This window comes from Micromys minutus (assembly GCF_963924665.1).
Source record: "Micromys minutus genome assembly, chromosome: 9".
NCBI lineage: Eukaryota > Metazoa > Chordata > Mammalia > Rodentia > Muridae > Micromys > Micromys minutus.
In genome coordinates, this window is record NC_137978.1 from 61,498,500 (window position 1) to 61,517,691 (window position 19,192).

General features: G+C 45.0%; 1 protein-coding gene across 3 annotated transcripts in view; it reads right to left on the bottom strand.

Annotated features, from left to right (window-relative positions):
* The window catches only part of UBE4B (ubiquitination factor E4B), a 97,258-nt gene extending 83,394 nt beyond the window's left edge, over window positions 1-13,864 (bottom strand). For all 3 annotated transcript variants that reach the window (XM_080921589.1, XM_080921588.1, XM_080921587.1), the window contains exon 1: window positions 13,165-13,864. In XM_080921589.1, the coding sequence (XP_080777715.1) occupies window positions 13,165-13,188 (24 nt within the window). In that variant the 5' untranslated portion in view covers window positions 13,189-13,864. The remainder of the gene's footprint in view (window positions 1-13,164) is intronic.
* Between the last annotated feature and the right edge of the window lie 5,328 nt (window positions 13,865-19,192).

Below are 19,192 nucleotides of genomic sequence, written 5' to 3' on the forward strand. Positions count from 1 at the left end.
TAATCACCCCCACCACTTCCATGTTTTCTCATCAGTCTTACATCCTACTCGGCATCCCCCACCCAAGAGCTACGATCAGGAGCATGCGCCACCAGAACGAACTTTTATAAGTTCATATATATATATATATATATATATATACACACACACATATATATATACACATACACATATATATACATATATATATATATATATAAAGTTGGCCTCCATACTGAGTTCTCAGAAAGTATACACACACACAAATGATCCTGTATTCAGTGTTCCCCTGATGGAGTCACAACTTACATATGGACCTTAGGCCCAAAGCAGCAGCCCAGAAGAGCAAGCAAATTGATGTCACACTGAGGGAATGAAGACACACACACAGTAAACACTGATCACACTGAGGGAATGAAGACACACACACAGTAAACACTGATCACACTGAGGGAATGGACACACACACAGTAAACACTGATCACACTGAGGGAATGGACACACAGTAAACACTGATCACACTGAGGGAATGGACAACAGTAAACACTGATCACACTGAGGGAATGGACACACAGTAAACACTGATCACACTGAGGGAATGGACACACAGTAAACACTGATCACACTGAGGGAATGGAGACACACACACAGTAAACACTGATCACACTGAGGGAATGGACACACAGTAAACACTGATCACACTGAAGGAATGGAGACACAGTAAACACTGATCACACTGAGGGAATGGACACACAGTAAACACTGATCACACTGAGGGAATGGACACACAGTAAACACTGATCACACTGAGGGAATGGACACACAGTAAACACTGATCACACTGAGGGAATGGACACACAGTAAACACTGATCACACTGAGGGAATGGACACACAGTAAACACTGATCACACTGAGGGAATGGACACACAGTAAACACTGATCACACTGAGGGAATGGACACACAGTAAACACTGATCACACTGAGGGAATGGACACACAGTAAACACTGATCACACTGAGGGAATGGAGACACACACACAGTAAACACTGATCACACTGAGGGAATGGACACACAGTAAACACTGATCACACTGAAGGAATGAAGACACAGTAAACACTGATCACACTGAGGGAATGGACACACAGTAAACACTGATCACACTGAGGGAATGGACACACAGTAAACACTGATCACACTGAGGGAATGGACACACAGTAAACACTGATCACACTGAGGGAATGGACACACAGTAAACACTGATCACACTGAGGGAATGGACTCACAGTAAACACTGATCACACTGAGGGAATGGACACACAGTAAACACTGATCACACTGAGGGAATGGACTCACAGTAAACACTGATCACACTGAGGGAATGAAGACACACACAGTAAACACTGATCACACTGAGGGAATGGACACACAGTAAACACTGATCACACTGAGGGAATGGACACACAGTAAACACTGATCACACTGAGGGAATGGAGACACACACACAGTAAACACTGATCACACTGAGGGAATGGACACACAGTAAACACTGATCACACTGAAGGAATGGAGACACAGTAAACACTGATCACACTGAGGGAATGGACACACAGTAAACACTGATCACACTGAGGGAATGGACACACAGTAAACACTGATCACACTGAGGGAATGGACACACAGTAAACACTGATCACACTGAGGGAATGGACACACAGTAAACACTGATCACACTGAGGGAATGGACTCACAGTAAACACTGATCACACTGAGGGAATGGACACACAGTAAACACTGATCACACTGAGGGAATGAACTCACAGTAAACACTGATCACACTGAGGGAATGAAGACACACACAGTAAACACTGATCACACTGAGGGAATGGACACACAGTAAACACTGATCACACTGAGGGAATGGACTCACAGTAAACACTGATCACACCGAGGGAATGGACACACAGTAAACACTGATCACACTGAGGGAATGGACACACACACACATTAAACACTGAATAAAACCTGCTGAAAAAATAAATCAGCCCGGGTTTCATTTTCTTTTTAGATTTATGTGTCCCAGAGTTGCTTGTGTGTATATTTGTGCACCATGTGCTTGCAGAGGCCAGAAGAGGGCATCAGATCCCCTGGAAATGAAACTATACAGGGTTATGAGCCACTATGTGGTTCTTAGAAATTAAAACCCCATCCTCTGGACCCACTGCTCTTAACCAATGAGCCATCTCTCTTCAGCTCCATTTTAACATTTTTAAAAAAGAATAAAAGTCATGATTAGAACAGAAAAAAAAAAAATAACATGTAAAAAGACCTGCCCTCCAAACTTCAATTAGACCTATGGCCCCCATCAATATCCACAGGTGGCTTCCTAGGGCCTACACCTACCGCACTTCCAAGCTCACTCCCCCATTTTCTTCTGACTTAGGCAACTGGTCCTTTTAAGATTGTGTAACCACTGCACTACCAAATCTCACAGCCACCTCTACGTCTTTCCCTAAGCATTTACTTACTAAAGGTAGCTCTGACAACCTGAGTTCAAGTCCATGCAAGGGTGAAAGAAGAGAACTACTCTACACGTCATCTATCCTCTGACCTCATACTTATGCACAGACACACACACACACACACACTCACACAAACACACTCATACACACACAAGCTAAGCTTCTGTCTTTCTTTAGCCATTATTATTATGGACTGTCTGTTCTACCAACTAAGTCACCATCATGACTATCATACAGATCTTGGAACCTGGAAGTTATATATCTGACCCTGACTTGTGGTCAGCATGTGCACAAGTGACCCTCATTAAGTTTCAGTAAAACATTTGGTAAAAATAATGACACCTGGGCCATTAAGATGGCTGAACAGATAGAAGTACTTTCTCCCAAAAGGTAGCAGGAAAGAACTCCAGCAAGTGGTCTCTGACCTCCACATGTGTACCATGCCCATAAGCCATGCCCTCCCCACGACATCATAGAAAACAGCTGGCATGCTGGCACAGCCTGTAACTGTAGGGCAGCTGGGGGAACGATTCAGACCTGATTATTTCCTGGCTTCACAACACTGAAAGGAAGTAGTTCAAAGCATGAGGCCAATCAGCTTTCCAGTATAAAAGGAAGTATGGATCTGCCTAAGAAATGCCCACGGCTACAGTGTAGGTGTATTCAGACCAGGAAAACCAACTGCATCGGCAGCATTCAGAGGATGGACACTGGAGAAAACTCCATCTCAGGAATGGGAGGTGTCTAGGCCAGCTTCAGTCTTCGCCCAGGAAAAGAGACAGTAGCAAGTGTGCTGGATAGTTTTTATGTCAACTTGACATAAGCTAGAGTCATCAGAGAGGAGGGACCCCAGTTGAGGAAAGGCTCCCTAAGACTGGGATGTGGGGAAGCCTGTAGAGCATCTTCTTAATTAGTGATTGATGGGGAGGGAACAGCCCTTTGTGGGCAGGGCCATCCCTGGGCTGGTGGTCCTGAGGTCTATAAGAAAGCAGGCTGGGCGAGCCATGAGGAGTTAGGCAGTAAGGAACCCACACCAGTGCAGAAAGTCCTCACAGCTGGTCCTGTCAGGTAAGGAAGGTGTACGCCCAACGCACTACATTCTATCTTTTTTCAATGGGCAGCTTTATTTCTAACACCCATCCCTACCACAGCACACAAGGGGAAGGGTGGGAGGGAAAGGACTGGCGTTTTTACCCATCTAAGGGTCCTGGCCTCTAGAGTTTCCTTGGGTTTTCTTCCTCAAAGGGTGTGGTTTCAGATCTGGGAAGAAGGTCTGAAGAGGAAGGTCACTGTCTTCCCTTTTTTTTTTTTAAGATTTATTTATTTATTACATATAAGTACACTGTAGCTGTCTTCAGATACACCAGAAAATGCCCCATTACAGATGGCTGTGAGCCCCCATGTGGTTGCTGGAATTTGAATTCAGGACCTCTGGAAGAGTAGTCAGTGTTCTTAACCACTGAGCCATCTCTCCAGCCCTATCTTCCCTTTCTAACATGAAAACTTTTGGCTGAACAGGCAGCTGCCCACTGAAGACTGTTTCTCAGCCTTCCCAACAAGTGGCCATGGCTGAGTGGCTTAGGTGCCCAGTGAGAGGCAGCCAACCAAAGATGTGTGCAACAACTAGGCTGTGCATGAAAGAGTCTTACCTTCCTTTTCCTCTCCTCTCTGGCTAAATGCAGACACACATTGCCATGACATGAAGCCATATGTTAGGGAAACATACGAGACAGTTGGCTGGGCACAGAGCTGCCACACCAGCCTTTAGCCTCCTACCAGACTTAGAATCAACAGCCATCTGCCTTAAGCACCTCTGCTCTAACCACCAACCCAGTAACAAGCAGACTCTTCTGGCACCCTCAACTCAACCCCACAGCCATCCTGTTTTCCAAACCACTGACTGACTCTCACCTTCTCCACCAACCCTGGCTACCCCCATATCATCTCTCCCTGGTATTTCTGCAATGGCCTCCTAACCTTTCTCTCTGATTTCCCTATTTCCCTGTTGATCTATTCTCTTCATAAAGGAGAGAATAGATTCTTCAATAACATAAATCATTTGTATGCTAGCTAGTTTTTAAAAATTTGTCTTGATTGACCATTGACATAGGAGGGGTCAGCCCACAGTGAGCAGCAGCATCCCCTAGGCAGGTATACCTGGGCTATGGAAGGTCAGTGAGCAACCCAGAGAGCAAGCCAGTAAGTGCTGCTCCTCTGTGGATTCCACTTCAACTCCTGACGTGACTTTTCAGTGGTAAGATGTGATATGAGAGTTGTCAGAGGAAAGAAACCCTTTCCTTTCCTCCCCAAGTTACTTTTGTCACATCAATAAAAGCCCTAAGACACAGTGTAAGCTTCGCACTACAATGGATTAGTGCACAACTTTAAGCCCAGCACTGGGAACACTCAAACAGGTGGATTCCTGGATTCAGGGCCAGTCTGATTTACATAGCGAATTCCAGGCCAGCCACAGCCACACGGTGACACCTGTCTCAAAAAGAAAACATGAACAAGTATGAGCTGTCTCAGGCTGCACCAATTGTTTCTGTACCAGCAAAAGAAAAACAAAAACTGCCCATGGAAGCACAAGAAAATGTTTTATGAGTGAACAGGGACAAGTAGGGCATGGTGGTTTATGCCTACAACCCAAGTACTTAGGGGGCTGAGGCAGGAGGATTGCCCTCAGCTCAAGGCCAGGATGGGATACAGTGAGAGCCTGTGCAAAAAGGAGACAAGAACATAGTAATAGTCATTTTGCTTTGAGATCTTTCTCAATAATGTGGAGCACCCCTGACCTTCAGTTGCATAGTCTGGGGACTGAGGCAAGCAGACCTCTGTGAGTTCAAGGCCAGTGTGAGCTCCAAACAAGCTCAAGTCTGACTATATGTTCAGTTGCCAGGTACAGACAAGTTCAAGAAGCAGGTTTCTGCCCTTGTGAACTTCACTAACGCACTTGGCTGTTGCCTTACTATGAAGAGTTGCTGACAGGACTCCAACCACAGATACCACTGCAACCCCATACCTCTCTCCGTACATGGAGTTAAGGCAAAGCACAGCATGTGTGTTATAAACCTGTGCACAGGTGCATACACCCCCATGGAGGCCAGAACGCCTAGCACTGGCATTCGCTTTTGCTGCCTTGGTTTTTGAGACAGTCTCTTCCTGACCCTGACGTTCCTGGAGTCAGCTGACTTGCTGGCTGGCCCTCCAGTCAGGGGATCTCTCATCTCCACTTCTCAGCTCTAGGACCAAGCCCTGGCAGCTCACCAGCGTTCTCTGTGGGTGCTGGGGACTCTGAACTCCCATGTCAAGTGATCATGCCTAGACAGCAGGCACAGCCTCTGAGCCATCTCTCCAACCCAAAGCATGTTTGCTTTTTAAAGGCAACTGTGCTGCGTAAGAGACTGCTCAAAGGGACATCAACAACAGGTATAACCAGTTTTGCACATGGGCAGGAAACGACCGTGTCACACACCAACTGGTCACCAGCAATTACACCTGCCACAGTGAGAAGCATCCCAACCCCAATCACTAAGATAGGAAAGGATGGGAAGGCAGTTGACAAGAGAACTCAGAGAAACTCATGCTCTCAAGCCCCAAGGTGGCGGGTCAATCTGCCCCCAAACAGCTCCCTACTGTCTCTTAAATTCTTCTCACAATTCTGGGCTGGGGAGATGGCTCTGCGGTTAAAGTGCTCTCTGTAAAGGTATAAGGACCTAAGTTCAAATCGCCAGCATCCACATAATAGGCATGTGTAATGGCTATTCTTGGTTGTAAGTCTGACTACATCTGGAAGTAACTAAGACACAAATGAAGGATGTTTTTCTTAATGAAATCATTTGGAGTGAAGCCCCAGGTCTAATCTGCATCCCTGAGGAAGGCAGATCCACCTATAAATCCTAACCTGGGCCACTCTTCCTGCTGGAAGCCTATATAAAGCACATAGGAGGAGGAAGCCTGCTCTTGCAAGTCCACTCGTTCACTGACATTAGTGCTGCTGCTTCGGGACTCGTGCGTATACAGAAACCCAGCGGAGACATCCAGCCTTGTGCACCAAACTACTGGATTCTTAGACCTTCTCTTGTTAGACTGCCATTGTTGGACTAACTGGACCACAGCCTATGCACCATCCTAATAAATCCTACAGGTAGGGAGGTAGATAGGGACTGACTCTATACATTCTTTTCGTTAGAGAATCCTGACTAACATGCCACGTATGGCAACACACCTTTAACCCCAGTGCTTGGAGGCCATAGACAGAGCTCAGGATTTCACTAGATGGTTATTTTAGCTAAAATGGTAAGTTCCAGGTTCAGTGACGTGGTGGTTTGAATAAGAATTCCCCTATTAGCCAGGATGGTGGCAGTGCACGCCTTTAATCCCAGCACTCAGGAGGCAAAAGTGGACAAATCTCTGATGTCAAGACCATCCTGGTCTACATGGGGAGTGGGGGAGGATTAATTAAATTTATCAATTATTTTAATTTTAATACTCCCCCTCCATGGGCTCATATATCTAAATGCTTAGTTATCAAGGGGTATCACTATTTGAGAAGGATTAAGAAGTGTGGCCTTGTTGGAGGAAGTACGTCACTGGGAGTGGACTCTGAGGTTTCAGAAAGCCCACACCAGGACCAGCATCTTCTCTCTCTTCCCACTTGACAAATGAGAAATCTCATCTCCAAAACTAGGTGCAAGCAAGCAAAAAGGCACCTGACATCTACCTATGGTCTTCATATATGCACACACAGACACACTCACACACGCATGCATGTGTGCACACATTCACATACACACATGCAGGCACACAGGAATAAAAGACAACTTCTAAGCCAAGTGTAGTGTCTCATGCCTACAGTCTCGGCTACTGAGGAGGCTGAGGCAAGATGCTCTGAGCTCGGGGATTTGAGGCCAGCCTACATTATGTAACAAGGCCTCCCTCCCCTCAAACAAGCCAGCTGTGATTACAACTGACTTGAATCCCAACACTCAGAGGCAGAGGCAGGTGGATCTCTGTGAGTTTGAAGGCAGTCTAAGGTATACACAGTTCCAGGTTTGCCAGAACTACATACTGACACCTTATCTTTAAAAAATTAATTAATTTGGCTCAGTAGTTAAAAGCACTTATCGCTCTTATAGAAGATCAGGGTTCGGTTCCTAACACCTACATGAGATGGCTCACAATCACCTATTAATATCTACACTCAGGTATTCACATAATTAAAATTAAAAGAAAAAGCCATCCCTAAAACTGACCCCAGTTTTTCAATCCCTTCAGGTTACTTTAGTTTCCTTTATAGGGCATATCATCAAAAACACATGATGTGCCTAAGTATTATCTGCTTTCTTTTGGAGAAAATGACGGCCCCTGGAAGCAGTTCTCGGTGGTACTGAAATGCAGCAAGCATTTCAAGATCAACCCACAGAGTTTAATGCCCGAGGGAGACATGTCACTAGTTCACTACAGATGGCTTCCTGCCTTCATCAGTATCCAGGGCTATCTGAGGCCTGTGCCCTTGGCTTTACCAACTGGAGAATAAAAGTCCTCTGGTTTCCATTGCTCTTCTTCCCTACTCATTTGGGGTGGGGTGGGGGCTCCTAATGATGCTTTAGCAAACGGTCTGAAAACTCCACAATTAGGCTCTAGATTGGAATTCATTCCCCACATTTAACTGGCTTATGCCTTGGAGCCAGAATGTAGTTCAGCCGGTAAACTGCTTGCCTGTTTACATGCCTTACGGCAAGCTAATTAATTTCTATTAGCCTGGATTTTCCTATCTGTAAAATGGAGATAAGAGCAAAAGTGGTAGGGGAGTTCAGAGCTTACAACAAAGAAGTCCTTGAGTGTCGACGTCACTCCTATCACTGTGTCTCATCCGTAAAAGGACGGAAAAGGGCCGACGGGATGGCTCAGAGATTTAAAACAAACATTGTTCTTGCAAAGGACCTGAATTTGGCTCCTAGCACCCACATCAGAGGTCTCATGACCACCTGCTACTCCAGGTCCAGGAAAATCTGTCTCTCGTCTATGAAGGCAACTGCATGTACACAACCACACACACACACTTTAAAAAATAAAATAAAATAGATCTTTGGTGGGGAGAGACAGAGATGAATTAAGAGTACAAAGGCCAGGTAAGAATCACCAAGCAAATTCACTGTGTGTGTGTGTGTCTGTCTGTCTGTCTTTGATAAAAGTCTCATGTATTCCAGGCTGTCTTTGAATGTCTGTCTGTCTTTGGTAAAAGTTCCATGTATTCCAGCCTGTCTTTGAACTCTTATGTAGCTGAAGATAACCTCAAACTTCTTATCCCCCTCTGTCTATCTCCCAAATCTCAAATACAAGAAAGGATCACCATATCTGATTAAATAGGTCCTGGGATGGAATCCAGGGCCTCGTGCATGTTAGGTAAGCATTCTACCAACAGAACTGGACCACCGGACTAACTTAATTTCAACAATCCTGAACAATTCATCTTGCCTTCTCTAAAATCTGTTCATGTACAATACCAAAATCAACTCAGCCCCTAACTAAAACCCAAGGATTTATGTCTCCTTCTGCCCTCCTGCTTCACAGCTGACGTCAGAATTGGATTAAGGGGCTGGAAAGATGGCTCAGTGGTTAGAGCACTGACTGCTCTTCCAGAGGTCCTGAGTTCAATTCCCAGCAACCACATGGTGGCTCACAACCATCTGTAATTAGATCTGATGCCCTCTTTTAATATGCATGAAGACAGCTACAGTGTACTCATAAAATAAACAAATCTTAAAAAAAAAAAAAAAAAAGAAGAAGAACTGGGTTAAGTTAGTCAAGCATCCAAGAATGAGACATGATAACTCGACCCTGTGGCCCCAGCGCTTGGGAGACGGAAGCAGGAGAAATCTGAAAGTCTGAGGCCTACTTGAACTACAGAGTTCTAGGCAGCCAGACAGCTAGGGCTACCATAGTGAGATCTCATTTCAAACAAAAAAAGACAAGACAAAAAGAGAGATAGACAGACAGACATAAAAGAACCAGACTGATTTAGCACCACACTGTTTCTTCCCAATGTGCCTGCTCACCACCTTCTCTGTGTGGAGACCTCGATCCATGGAACTCTTAACAGCAGCAACCTCCTACTGTCTCCCAGTGTGCACCACCTTCCTTTCAGCAGCTTGTGCTCACACCCCTGCCAGTCGTCTTAAGCCCTCAGTCTCCCTGCAGGGGAGAGATCTGTCTCATAGACAGAGCTGAAACCCCTAAACTTTCAGACACATCTCCAAGATCTGGTGACAATCAGTGCCACACAGACAAACCATCTCCCATGACCAGGCCCCATGACCTGGTACTATTTTCTGACCCCTCTCACACCCAGATCCAGGAAGATAACAAGACAGCAGAAGTCTTAAGACCTCGGCCCACCACATATATGTATGTGCAGTGCATGTGTGCCCGGTCCTGGATTAGCCAGAAGAGAGCACTAGATACAGTCAGAATGGTGCCTGGGCCTCTACAGGAACAAGTGCTTCTAACTGTGAAGCCATCTCTCCAGCCCCTATGTTATACACTTTAGATTCCTATCTGTATCGCCCAACCCAATGCCCAAACTTATGGATTAAACCATCTGAGGCTGGGGCTGGGAAGAGTTGGTGCAGGAACATCTTTACACAGTCAGTTGGTTTCAAGAACAGAGCACAACATGAAGAAACTCATACAAAACACCGATTGATAGAAAACTTCGAGTATCAGAGGTCAACATCAGCAGGATATTTATGTAGATGCTGTGATCAACCTATGGCCAACTGTTGAACTTTGGAATCAGAAGTCCTGAGCTTGAAATCTAACCATGTGACTTCTAAGCCAGGTCAAATTAAATCTGTTTATTCACCTATAAACTACACAAAATAATTCTTACTTCATTGAATTGTTTTACCAAATGAGACAATGACTGCACCACGCCTGGCAAAGAGCAGGCTTCTAAGGTCAGTCTTTTTCCCACTTACAGAATACTGCTCATCTCTAATCCCAGGACTTGAGAAGCTGAGCTGAGGTAGGAGAATTAAAAGTCTTAAAACCAGCCTGAAATATTGTCACACCTTGACTCAAAAAAAAAAAAAAAAAAAAAAAGAGTGGAAAGGTCATATATGCTGCATTTGGGAAGAATACTGAACTTTTCTAAAACTTTGTACGCCCCAATCCCAGCCAGCCACCTCTCAGAAGTAAGTCATAAAGGTCTAGGAGAGATAGAGAAGTGATTTCATCAGCACCGCTGAGCTGTTTAAACCGTCTGCCCCTTACAGCACTGCCTAGGTCCAGAACAAGGCGTGAGCAGCAGCTACAGCATAAATGATGTAAACAATGATGTTCTGGAATGCATTTCTTCATGGGGTTCAACTTAGTCACAGCTCTGTTCCCAGGAAGAAGGACTCACTGTAAAGCACTTCATAAATAACACCACCACCAGATAAACAACCCTTTCAAATGCACAGGAAAAAAAAAAAAAAAAAAAAAAAAAAAAACTCAAGGTGACCCACGAGAGAGGGACCTGGTCTGGTTAAACCAGTTTTTAGTCTTCTAGCCTGTATTCACAATTATTTTCATTTTGTTAAAATATGGAACTCTGATTTAATCCAAGTTCCTAACTTAAAGTGAAGAGATCACTTTAGTGAGTTTTAATTCTGAAATGTACCCTTGTACAGTCAACAAGACATGTTTGGTTTTTTCGGTTTGTTTTTTTACCAAATCAACATCACCTACAACATCTGCAACACAAGTTTCTACTAACAGAGTAACAGGGAAAAAAAAAAAAAAAAAGGCAAAAACCCCTTTTGAACCATCTGTGTTGGAAATGCACACCTGAGGCTGAATTAAAGAAATGGGATTACAGCCAGGCAGATTGGTACACACTGCAGAGGCAGGTAGGTCTCTGTGAGCTGGAGACCAGCCAGGGCTACACAGTGAAACTCAAAAAAGAAAAAAAAAAAAAAAACTTTTTTAAAGAAATTTTTGTCCTGGCTTCTAATGAGAATAAAATGACCAATAATTGTACTGCCATGGTGGTCAAGTCAACTAATTTGTTGACAATACCTTTATACTAATTCTGCTTTAGTGGATTGAATTTTTCATATACATTTTACTGTCCTATTGACCTTGAAGAAAAATGTCTTCCATTTCTTCCACAAAGGTTATACATGTTCCTTTTATGGTCACTAAAAAAGTAACACCAATCTCAAGAACTGAACAAAATGAAAAGATATCTTCCAGAGTATATAGTATCTTTGACCAGTCTTGTACACTTTATTGGTTTGAAAAGAAATTAGTAAAAACTAAATCTGTAAAGGCCACTAATCCAAAAACTATTTACAAATCACAGTACTTTTTAGAAGTAAAGGGCTACTGAAAAACACAGATTGCGTCTCTTTAGAATGAAAACGGAAGGATACTTTTTTAAACTACACAAAACCAAGTATTTCTAAGTTGGTCTGATATTTCCTTTACCTGCTCAGGGCTTTTCTGATTTAAGATTACACTCCTGCTGTAGTTAAGGAGAGACCAAGTTAGCTGACTCAAAATTAACAATTCTGTCTTAACAACTAAGGTGTCACTTTGTTTTTTCCTACCTGACCCTTCACCCACGTATGTGCATGCTCCATCCCTGGAGAATTTTAGTGACTAAATAAACATGAGGGGACCATAGCCAAAAGCGGAGCATGGGCCTCTTCCAACCGACCTGATGACAGATGACTACTTTCATAATACTGCAGGGGAAGCTAGCACGAAGCAATGGAAGAAATTAAGCGGGGGGGGGGGGGGGGGTCTTGAAAAGAATGCTTTCAATCTGTAAGAAGACAGGGAAAAGTCAACTGAGTTACAGAAATCGCTAGTCGCTTAACTGCCTCTGCTTTTCTAACAATCCCACACAGTACAACCCAAGTTTAAGGTGGAGGGGTCCTAACAAAAGTAAAATAATACAAAATACCAGAAGTCATTAGTAATCTGTTAGATTAGTATAATTTAACTGGAACCTCTTAAACTGTTAAGGATATACACTTTGTTAATGTTAAATATCAAGGAATCTGTAACTACCACTAGAACACTAAGGTACCTTTGATCAATTTATACAATGAAATGGCCACATGTATCTGGGATTTCAAATCCTTCCTTTCAAAACAGCCATTAAACATTATGATTTTATGCAAAATTGTTCTTTAAAACTCCTGAAGGCACAGGCACACACAATATACAACGATCTAAACCGTGCCCCTCTTTCTTGAATACCCTTTTAAGAAGACTTAACACCTTCAAGATGTTCTCCCCGTCTTCAGAGCCTAAAAGAAAAGCAAGTGGAGTTCGAATGAAGAAACAAGACAGAATAAAGGAGAATAAAACGAGAGACCCTCTTCGGGGTCTTGCATTCTTTATCTCTGGAGAATTTCAGTGATCGAGTAAACATACTGAGGAGACGGTAGTCCAAAGTGGAGCAAGGGCTTCTTACAATACAACCAACCTGATGATGAATGACTACTTTCATTATATTTCATTATTCCTGAAAATGCTATGTCCCTTGCCTCCCCAATCCCAAAAGCCGGACACCACTAGGGCAAAATCGTCCCCGTCCAAAGCGCCAAAGAGTTGCCAAGTAATCCTTTCAAGGTGCCCCCCCCCCCACGCCCCAGCCTCCTCACCTCGTCAGCGCTCAGCTCCTCCATCGCTTTCCTCTTAATGGTGAAAGGCGTTAGAGAGATCCTTCGGTTCTTGATCCTTCAGTTCTTGAGACCAGGGCGGGAGCAAAGGAGAGTGGAAGGTATCTATCGGGCTGCCTGGTCCCCCAATGGGGGAGGTTTCAGAATTGCATAGTCAGAGGTTAAAAACTAAGAACACGAGGCACTGAATCGCCTTGGCTGGGATCGCTCGGACCGCCCCAGCCTCCTCCAGCTGCAAGCGCCCAGAGCTGCCGCCTCTGGCCACGGCCACTGCGACGGGGTCCTCTCCAGGCGCCACTGACTCCCCTCAGCTTCCCAGGTTACCCAGAGCGGGCGGCGCGGTCTCCAGCTCGGCTCGTGCTCGCTGCGCGCCGTGTCTTCGTGGCGGTGACGCGGCAGCTGCGTTTTTCTCCCGCAGACCCAGCTCCGGGTCCCACCCCTGGCCCCTGGCGGGAACGGCTTCACTGCACAGTGGATGCCCGCGAGCGCGGCGACCCTACAGCAGCCCAGGCAGAGCCCAGCACCTAACCGGGAAGCCCCTCCCCTCTAAAAGCAGGCCAGGCTCGCCCCGCCTCCACGCAAGAACCCTGGTAGGGGGGAGGGGATGGATGGGGACTGGCGAAGCTCTCGCTGTAAGCGTAAATCCTCCTACCCCTCCAACCCTACTCTTACCCCCTCGCCCCACCAAGTATTATTCATCAAAACAACAGGGCGGCCATCTTTGAAAGGGATCACGTGACCCTCGCTGGGGAGGCGGGGCTTCTGGCTCCGGGACTCGCCAACCAATAAGCAGCTGGCGTCGCGCCGCCGATTTCCTCTTCGCTTGCATCCTGTCTCCGCCCTCTGCCCCACCCCCTCTCCCCTAAGCGGCGCCAGGCGGGGGGAGGGGCGAGAGGGGCTGCTAAGCTAAGAGGAGAAGGAGGCGGGGCGGGCAGTCACCATGGAGACTGCGCGGAGGCGAGGGGCGCGGTGGGCGGGGCCCAGGTAGGGTAGCTGAGAGTAGGATTTGCCAATCCGAAGATGGCCCTTACAGGGCGCTCTTCCGCGCCTAGGTTTCTGCCGTAATGGTTTGTTCCCAGGTGGCTCCTGCTGTGTAGTGACTTGGGAATCCTGCCAACCGGCCACAGAAGCTAGGAGAACAGAGGAATCTGAAAAGCATTTGCTTTCTACAGGGAACCTTTAGCACCATACTACAAATACCTTGTTCCACTCTTCCCCTCCTCCAGGAAAACCCATGGAAGAAAACTAACAGGAACTTACATTAATTTTATTTTACTCTGCTTCAAGAGTGTTCGAGAGTATTGATAAAATCTGAAAATGCCGGTGAATGAGAGATTTAAATTATTGAGAAATGTGTTGAACAACGATTTTGTAAGCCCTTTATAATGCTAGCTCAGCCAGAAACAAAAACTTTACAATCAGTATATAAATCTAAATAGATAAATCTTAACAACACCATAAAAATTCAAATTTTGTCACAAAATATATATTGTATGGCTTATAAAAGCCATAATCATCTCGTACTTAATTGTTCTTGAGACAAAATCTTGCTATGTACTTCTGAAATCCTTCTGCCTGAACACTGGGGTGTGCACCACCATCACATACTACCCAACTATAACATTACTGTATGTGTGTGTGTGTGTGTGTTTGAAACAGGGTCTCACTGGCCTGGAACTCACAGAGATTTGCCTGCCTCTGCCTCCCAAGTGTGAGGGTTACACAGTACCAGCTACTCTTCCCTGAACTATAATCTTCAACATTCCACTATTGTTGAAAAGAGTTACATTTGATCTTAGCCAAGGGGACAAGTGACTAAAATAGTTACAATTTGTTTGCTGTGTGCTAAAGATGGAAACATGACTACTAGACATGCAAAGAATTCGTGGGTAAAACGAAACTGCTGCCGGCTTTTCAGGACTGTACTCCACTTTCCAGGAAAGGAAATCTGGGTAAGCCATTTTGGACCCTTAGTTACACTGATGCCAATTACCTTGTCCTTTTAAAAAACATGATAATTGCCATGTAGCTTCAGATTAAATCACACATTTAAAGTATATAATGGCTTTAGGGTAGTTAGAGTTCTTTCACATCGTTGCTCTTTAATTTCAGAACCTTTTAATCACCCAAGAAAGGAACCGTCCAGCACACTAACGTGCCTCCCTCTGATAGCTGATCTGACCCTCTGGCTCCTCAGACTTACCTATTCTGCACATTCACATCAAATAAATGGGGCATTCGGTAACCGCTCCTGCTGTACCTCAATCCCACTGCTGTTTGTGCTCCAGAAAGATAGTTTGTCCTCCTTGAAGCCTGGACACTGCTGTCTCCTTTGTCCAGAAAACTCTTCTCCTGGACTTTTATGGCTTATTCCTGCTTAGTTTTTAGGTTTTAGATTAGGTGTAGATTCCTCACTGGTGCATTAATTCGCTTATCAAGAGTATGTGTGTATCTGTTCCTGTGTGTGTAGGTGCATCTATGTCTATGAGTGTGTATGTGTGGAGGACAGAGGACAGTCTTGTGTGTCATCTCAGAAACACCATCCACCTCTGTTGAAACAGGGTCTCTTATTGGCCTTGAGCTCACCAGTTAGGTTAGACTGCTTTCCAGTGAGCCCTGGGGATCCTCCTGTCTCTACCTCCTCAGCTGTGGGCTTGCAAGCCTTGAAGCCTGGCGTTTTACCTGGATTTGGAGGTGGAACCCAGGCCCTCATTCTTATGTAGTCAGACATAAATGTGTAGAAATTCGTCCTTTGCTTCTGCTATGTGGGTTCTGAGGATCAAATTCAGAACAACAGACTTGATGGCAAATGCCTTTACCTACTGTGCTGTCTACAGAAGAAACTCATCCTTTTCCCTTGCACAGGTTCGAGGATATAAATCAGCAGTAGAATGCTTGCCTAAGCACTCCTCCAGAATATTGCTCATGGTTTCCCTCAAGCCTTTTTTTAACATGTAACCTTATCTAGCATGTATTCTGGCTCTCTGTGTTTCCCCACTTGTCTGTCTGTACATCACAGGCAAGGTCATGACTAGTCCACCTAAACTAACCAGCTCACTTGTGTCTTGTGTAGACTTTCCCATAATGCTGTATGAGTGGTTCCAAAATATAAGAGTGGAGCAGGGCTTGAGTCAGCCACACTGTCCTATATTTCCTGGATTTAGCAACCACATGTATCTATCACTAGGCATAATCTCATAGTGCATAACCTCACAGTCCTGTGGAGATCAAGCTCAAGCCAAGCAAGAGGAATTCAAGTATTTAACAGTTCAAGGCTTGAATTCCATCAGATGTGTTAACTCTGGTGATGGCCAGAAATCATGGCCAATTGTCCAAAAGTCTCCCTTGTTCTTTGGCAGGCATGCTGCCTCATTTTTCTGGAAGAAGATCACAAATCTAGAAAGAAGCTCAGTAGTTTGGAGCATTTATTACCCTCAAAGAGGACCTAAGTTCAATTCCTAGTACCCACATGTGGTACATCTGTTCATGATTCCAGATCCAGGAGATCTGGCTCCACATTCTGACCTCAGCAGGTAGCCAATATACCTGTGGTGCACATACAGACAGACAGATATTCTCATTAACAAAATACAATATGATTCTTCCCAATCTCACCGAGGGCCGGGCAGATGGCTCAGTTGGCAAAATCGCTAGACCTGTAAGCCAGACAAGCAGAGGAGGCTGAGTCTCAGAACCCATGTACAAAGATGGGGCGCTGCTCCTCTGCCATCCTGGGACCCCTGCTGTGAGGGGAGATGCAGAGACTGAAGAATGGGCCAGAGGCTCAAGAAGCAGCTAGCGTGGAGCATGCAGTATAGTAGTCAGAGAAACAAAAAAGACCCTGCCTCCTCCACAAGGTCAAAGGTGAGAACTGACTCCCAAAAGTTGTCTTTTGAGCTACACGCACAAAGTACACACACATGTGTGTACACACATATGCAGCAAATAAATAATTTTTGTCAAGACATGGTTTCTCTGTATAGCCCTGGCTGTCCTGAAGCTCCATCTGTAGACCAGACTGACCTCCAACTCAGAGGTCTAGCAGCCTCTGGGATTAAAGAGGAGCTACTACCACCAGGCTTTAAGTTAAAAATAAAAACTTAGAAACACCTTTATTTTGTTTCTTCCTCCAGCCTAGATCCTGTTTCTCTGTGTTCTCTTTCTCTTCTCTCTGACCCTCTTGTTTTTTGAGACAGGCTATCATGTAGCCCAACCTGGCCTCAGACTCTGTATCTGAGATGAGCCTTGAACTGGTCTGCCTGCTTCTATCTCTCAGGTGCTGAGATTATAGGAAAGCAGCATTGTGCCAGGCTTGCCCGCTCACTCCTGTCACAAACCTCTTCGAAAACCTGTCTGTACCTGACAGGTTAAGTCCAGACCACATATAAAACTCCACTCCCTCCCTATCTCTCCTCCAAGGCCACTATGTCCACAGTCTCTTCACCTCAACCTGTCAGCTAATTCGAACAAAGACAGGCCACCCGGAACCTTCATTCCTTACTGACAATGAGCCTGTGAGACAGAGGACCAGGGCATCAGTGTCACAGAGAAAACACAAGTGACATCTAGTCTGACATTCTCAGTTCCTACCTCCAAGGTCAGTATAGATAAGGAGGAGGCCGAGGCACGTGCACACAACTTGCACAGTAAAAAAAAAAAAAAAAAAAAAAAGGAAAGGAAAGGAAACCAATTACTTCTGGTTTGGAAGCAAAGCTTCTAACAGAGGAACACAGGCAAACACCTTAAAGAAATCTACCCAGCAATTTTCCTTGCAGCCAAACTTTCCAATTTCAAAACACAGGAGTTTGTTTTTTCTGGTTTTTCAAGACAGGGTTTCTCTGTGTGGCCTTGGCTATCTTAGAATTCCCTCTGTAGACCAGAGATCTGCCTACCTCTGCCTCTGGAATGCTGGGATTAAATGTGGGCACCACCACTACTCACCTGGGAACTAATTTTTATAATCCCTTAAAGATAGGAACATTTTGACCCTTCTTTCATTTTATAGCCAAAGGAGCTGTGATGGTTTGTATATGTTCGGCCCAGGAAATGGCACTGTTTGGAGATGTGGTCTTGTTGGAGTAGGTATGTCACTGTGGGTGTGGGCTTTAATACCCTAGTCCTACCTGCCTGGAAGCCAGCCTTCAGATGAAGATGTAGAACTCTCAGCTCCTCCTGCCCCAGGCCTGCTCGGATACTGCCATGCTTCCTTAATCTGGTATCTTCTAGAACATAGGATTCAGTTTATTCACTTCCTGGTGTCCCTTTAATACTTAAACTATATATTTCTGTATTTTTCCTTCCTCAACTTTCTTCTTTTCATTAAAATATTCTTCATAAGAATGAGCTTTAGTAACCACACAACAGAATTTACACCAGGCCGTTTTGAGACTTCCTTTTCCAAAGCAATTAATCTTAATCTCTTCACCTTAGCCTCAGGCACTCTTTGGACACTGGCAAAAAGCAGCCACATTTTTTCATTGAAATACTACAAAAACAGTCTCTAAGCCACGTACTGAAATCCTTCTCAACTGAAGCCTAATCGGCACAGTTCAAATCACTCACAGAAACCAAGTCTTCCATATTTCTTCTAGGATGGCCCATTAAGCCCCACTTAAAGCATTTCAGTGCTTTCCAAATCCAAAGTCCCAAAGCCACACTCTTCCAAACAAAAACATGATCAGAAATATCCCACTCTTGCTACCAACATCTGTCTTAATTAGGGTTTACTGCTGTAAACAGATACCATGACCAAAGTCTTATAAAGAACATTTAATTGGGGTTGGTTTACAGGTTCAGAGGTTCAGTCCATTATCATCAAGGTGGAAGCATGGCAGCATCCAGGCAGGCGTGGTGCAGGAGGAGCTGAGAGTTCTCCATCTTCATCTGAAGGCTGCTAGCAGAATACTGGCTTCTGGGTAGCTAGGACTAGGGCGTTAAAGCCCATGCCCACAGTGACACACCTACTCCAACAAGGCCACACCTCCAAACAGTGCCATTCTCTGGGCTGAAC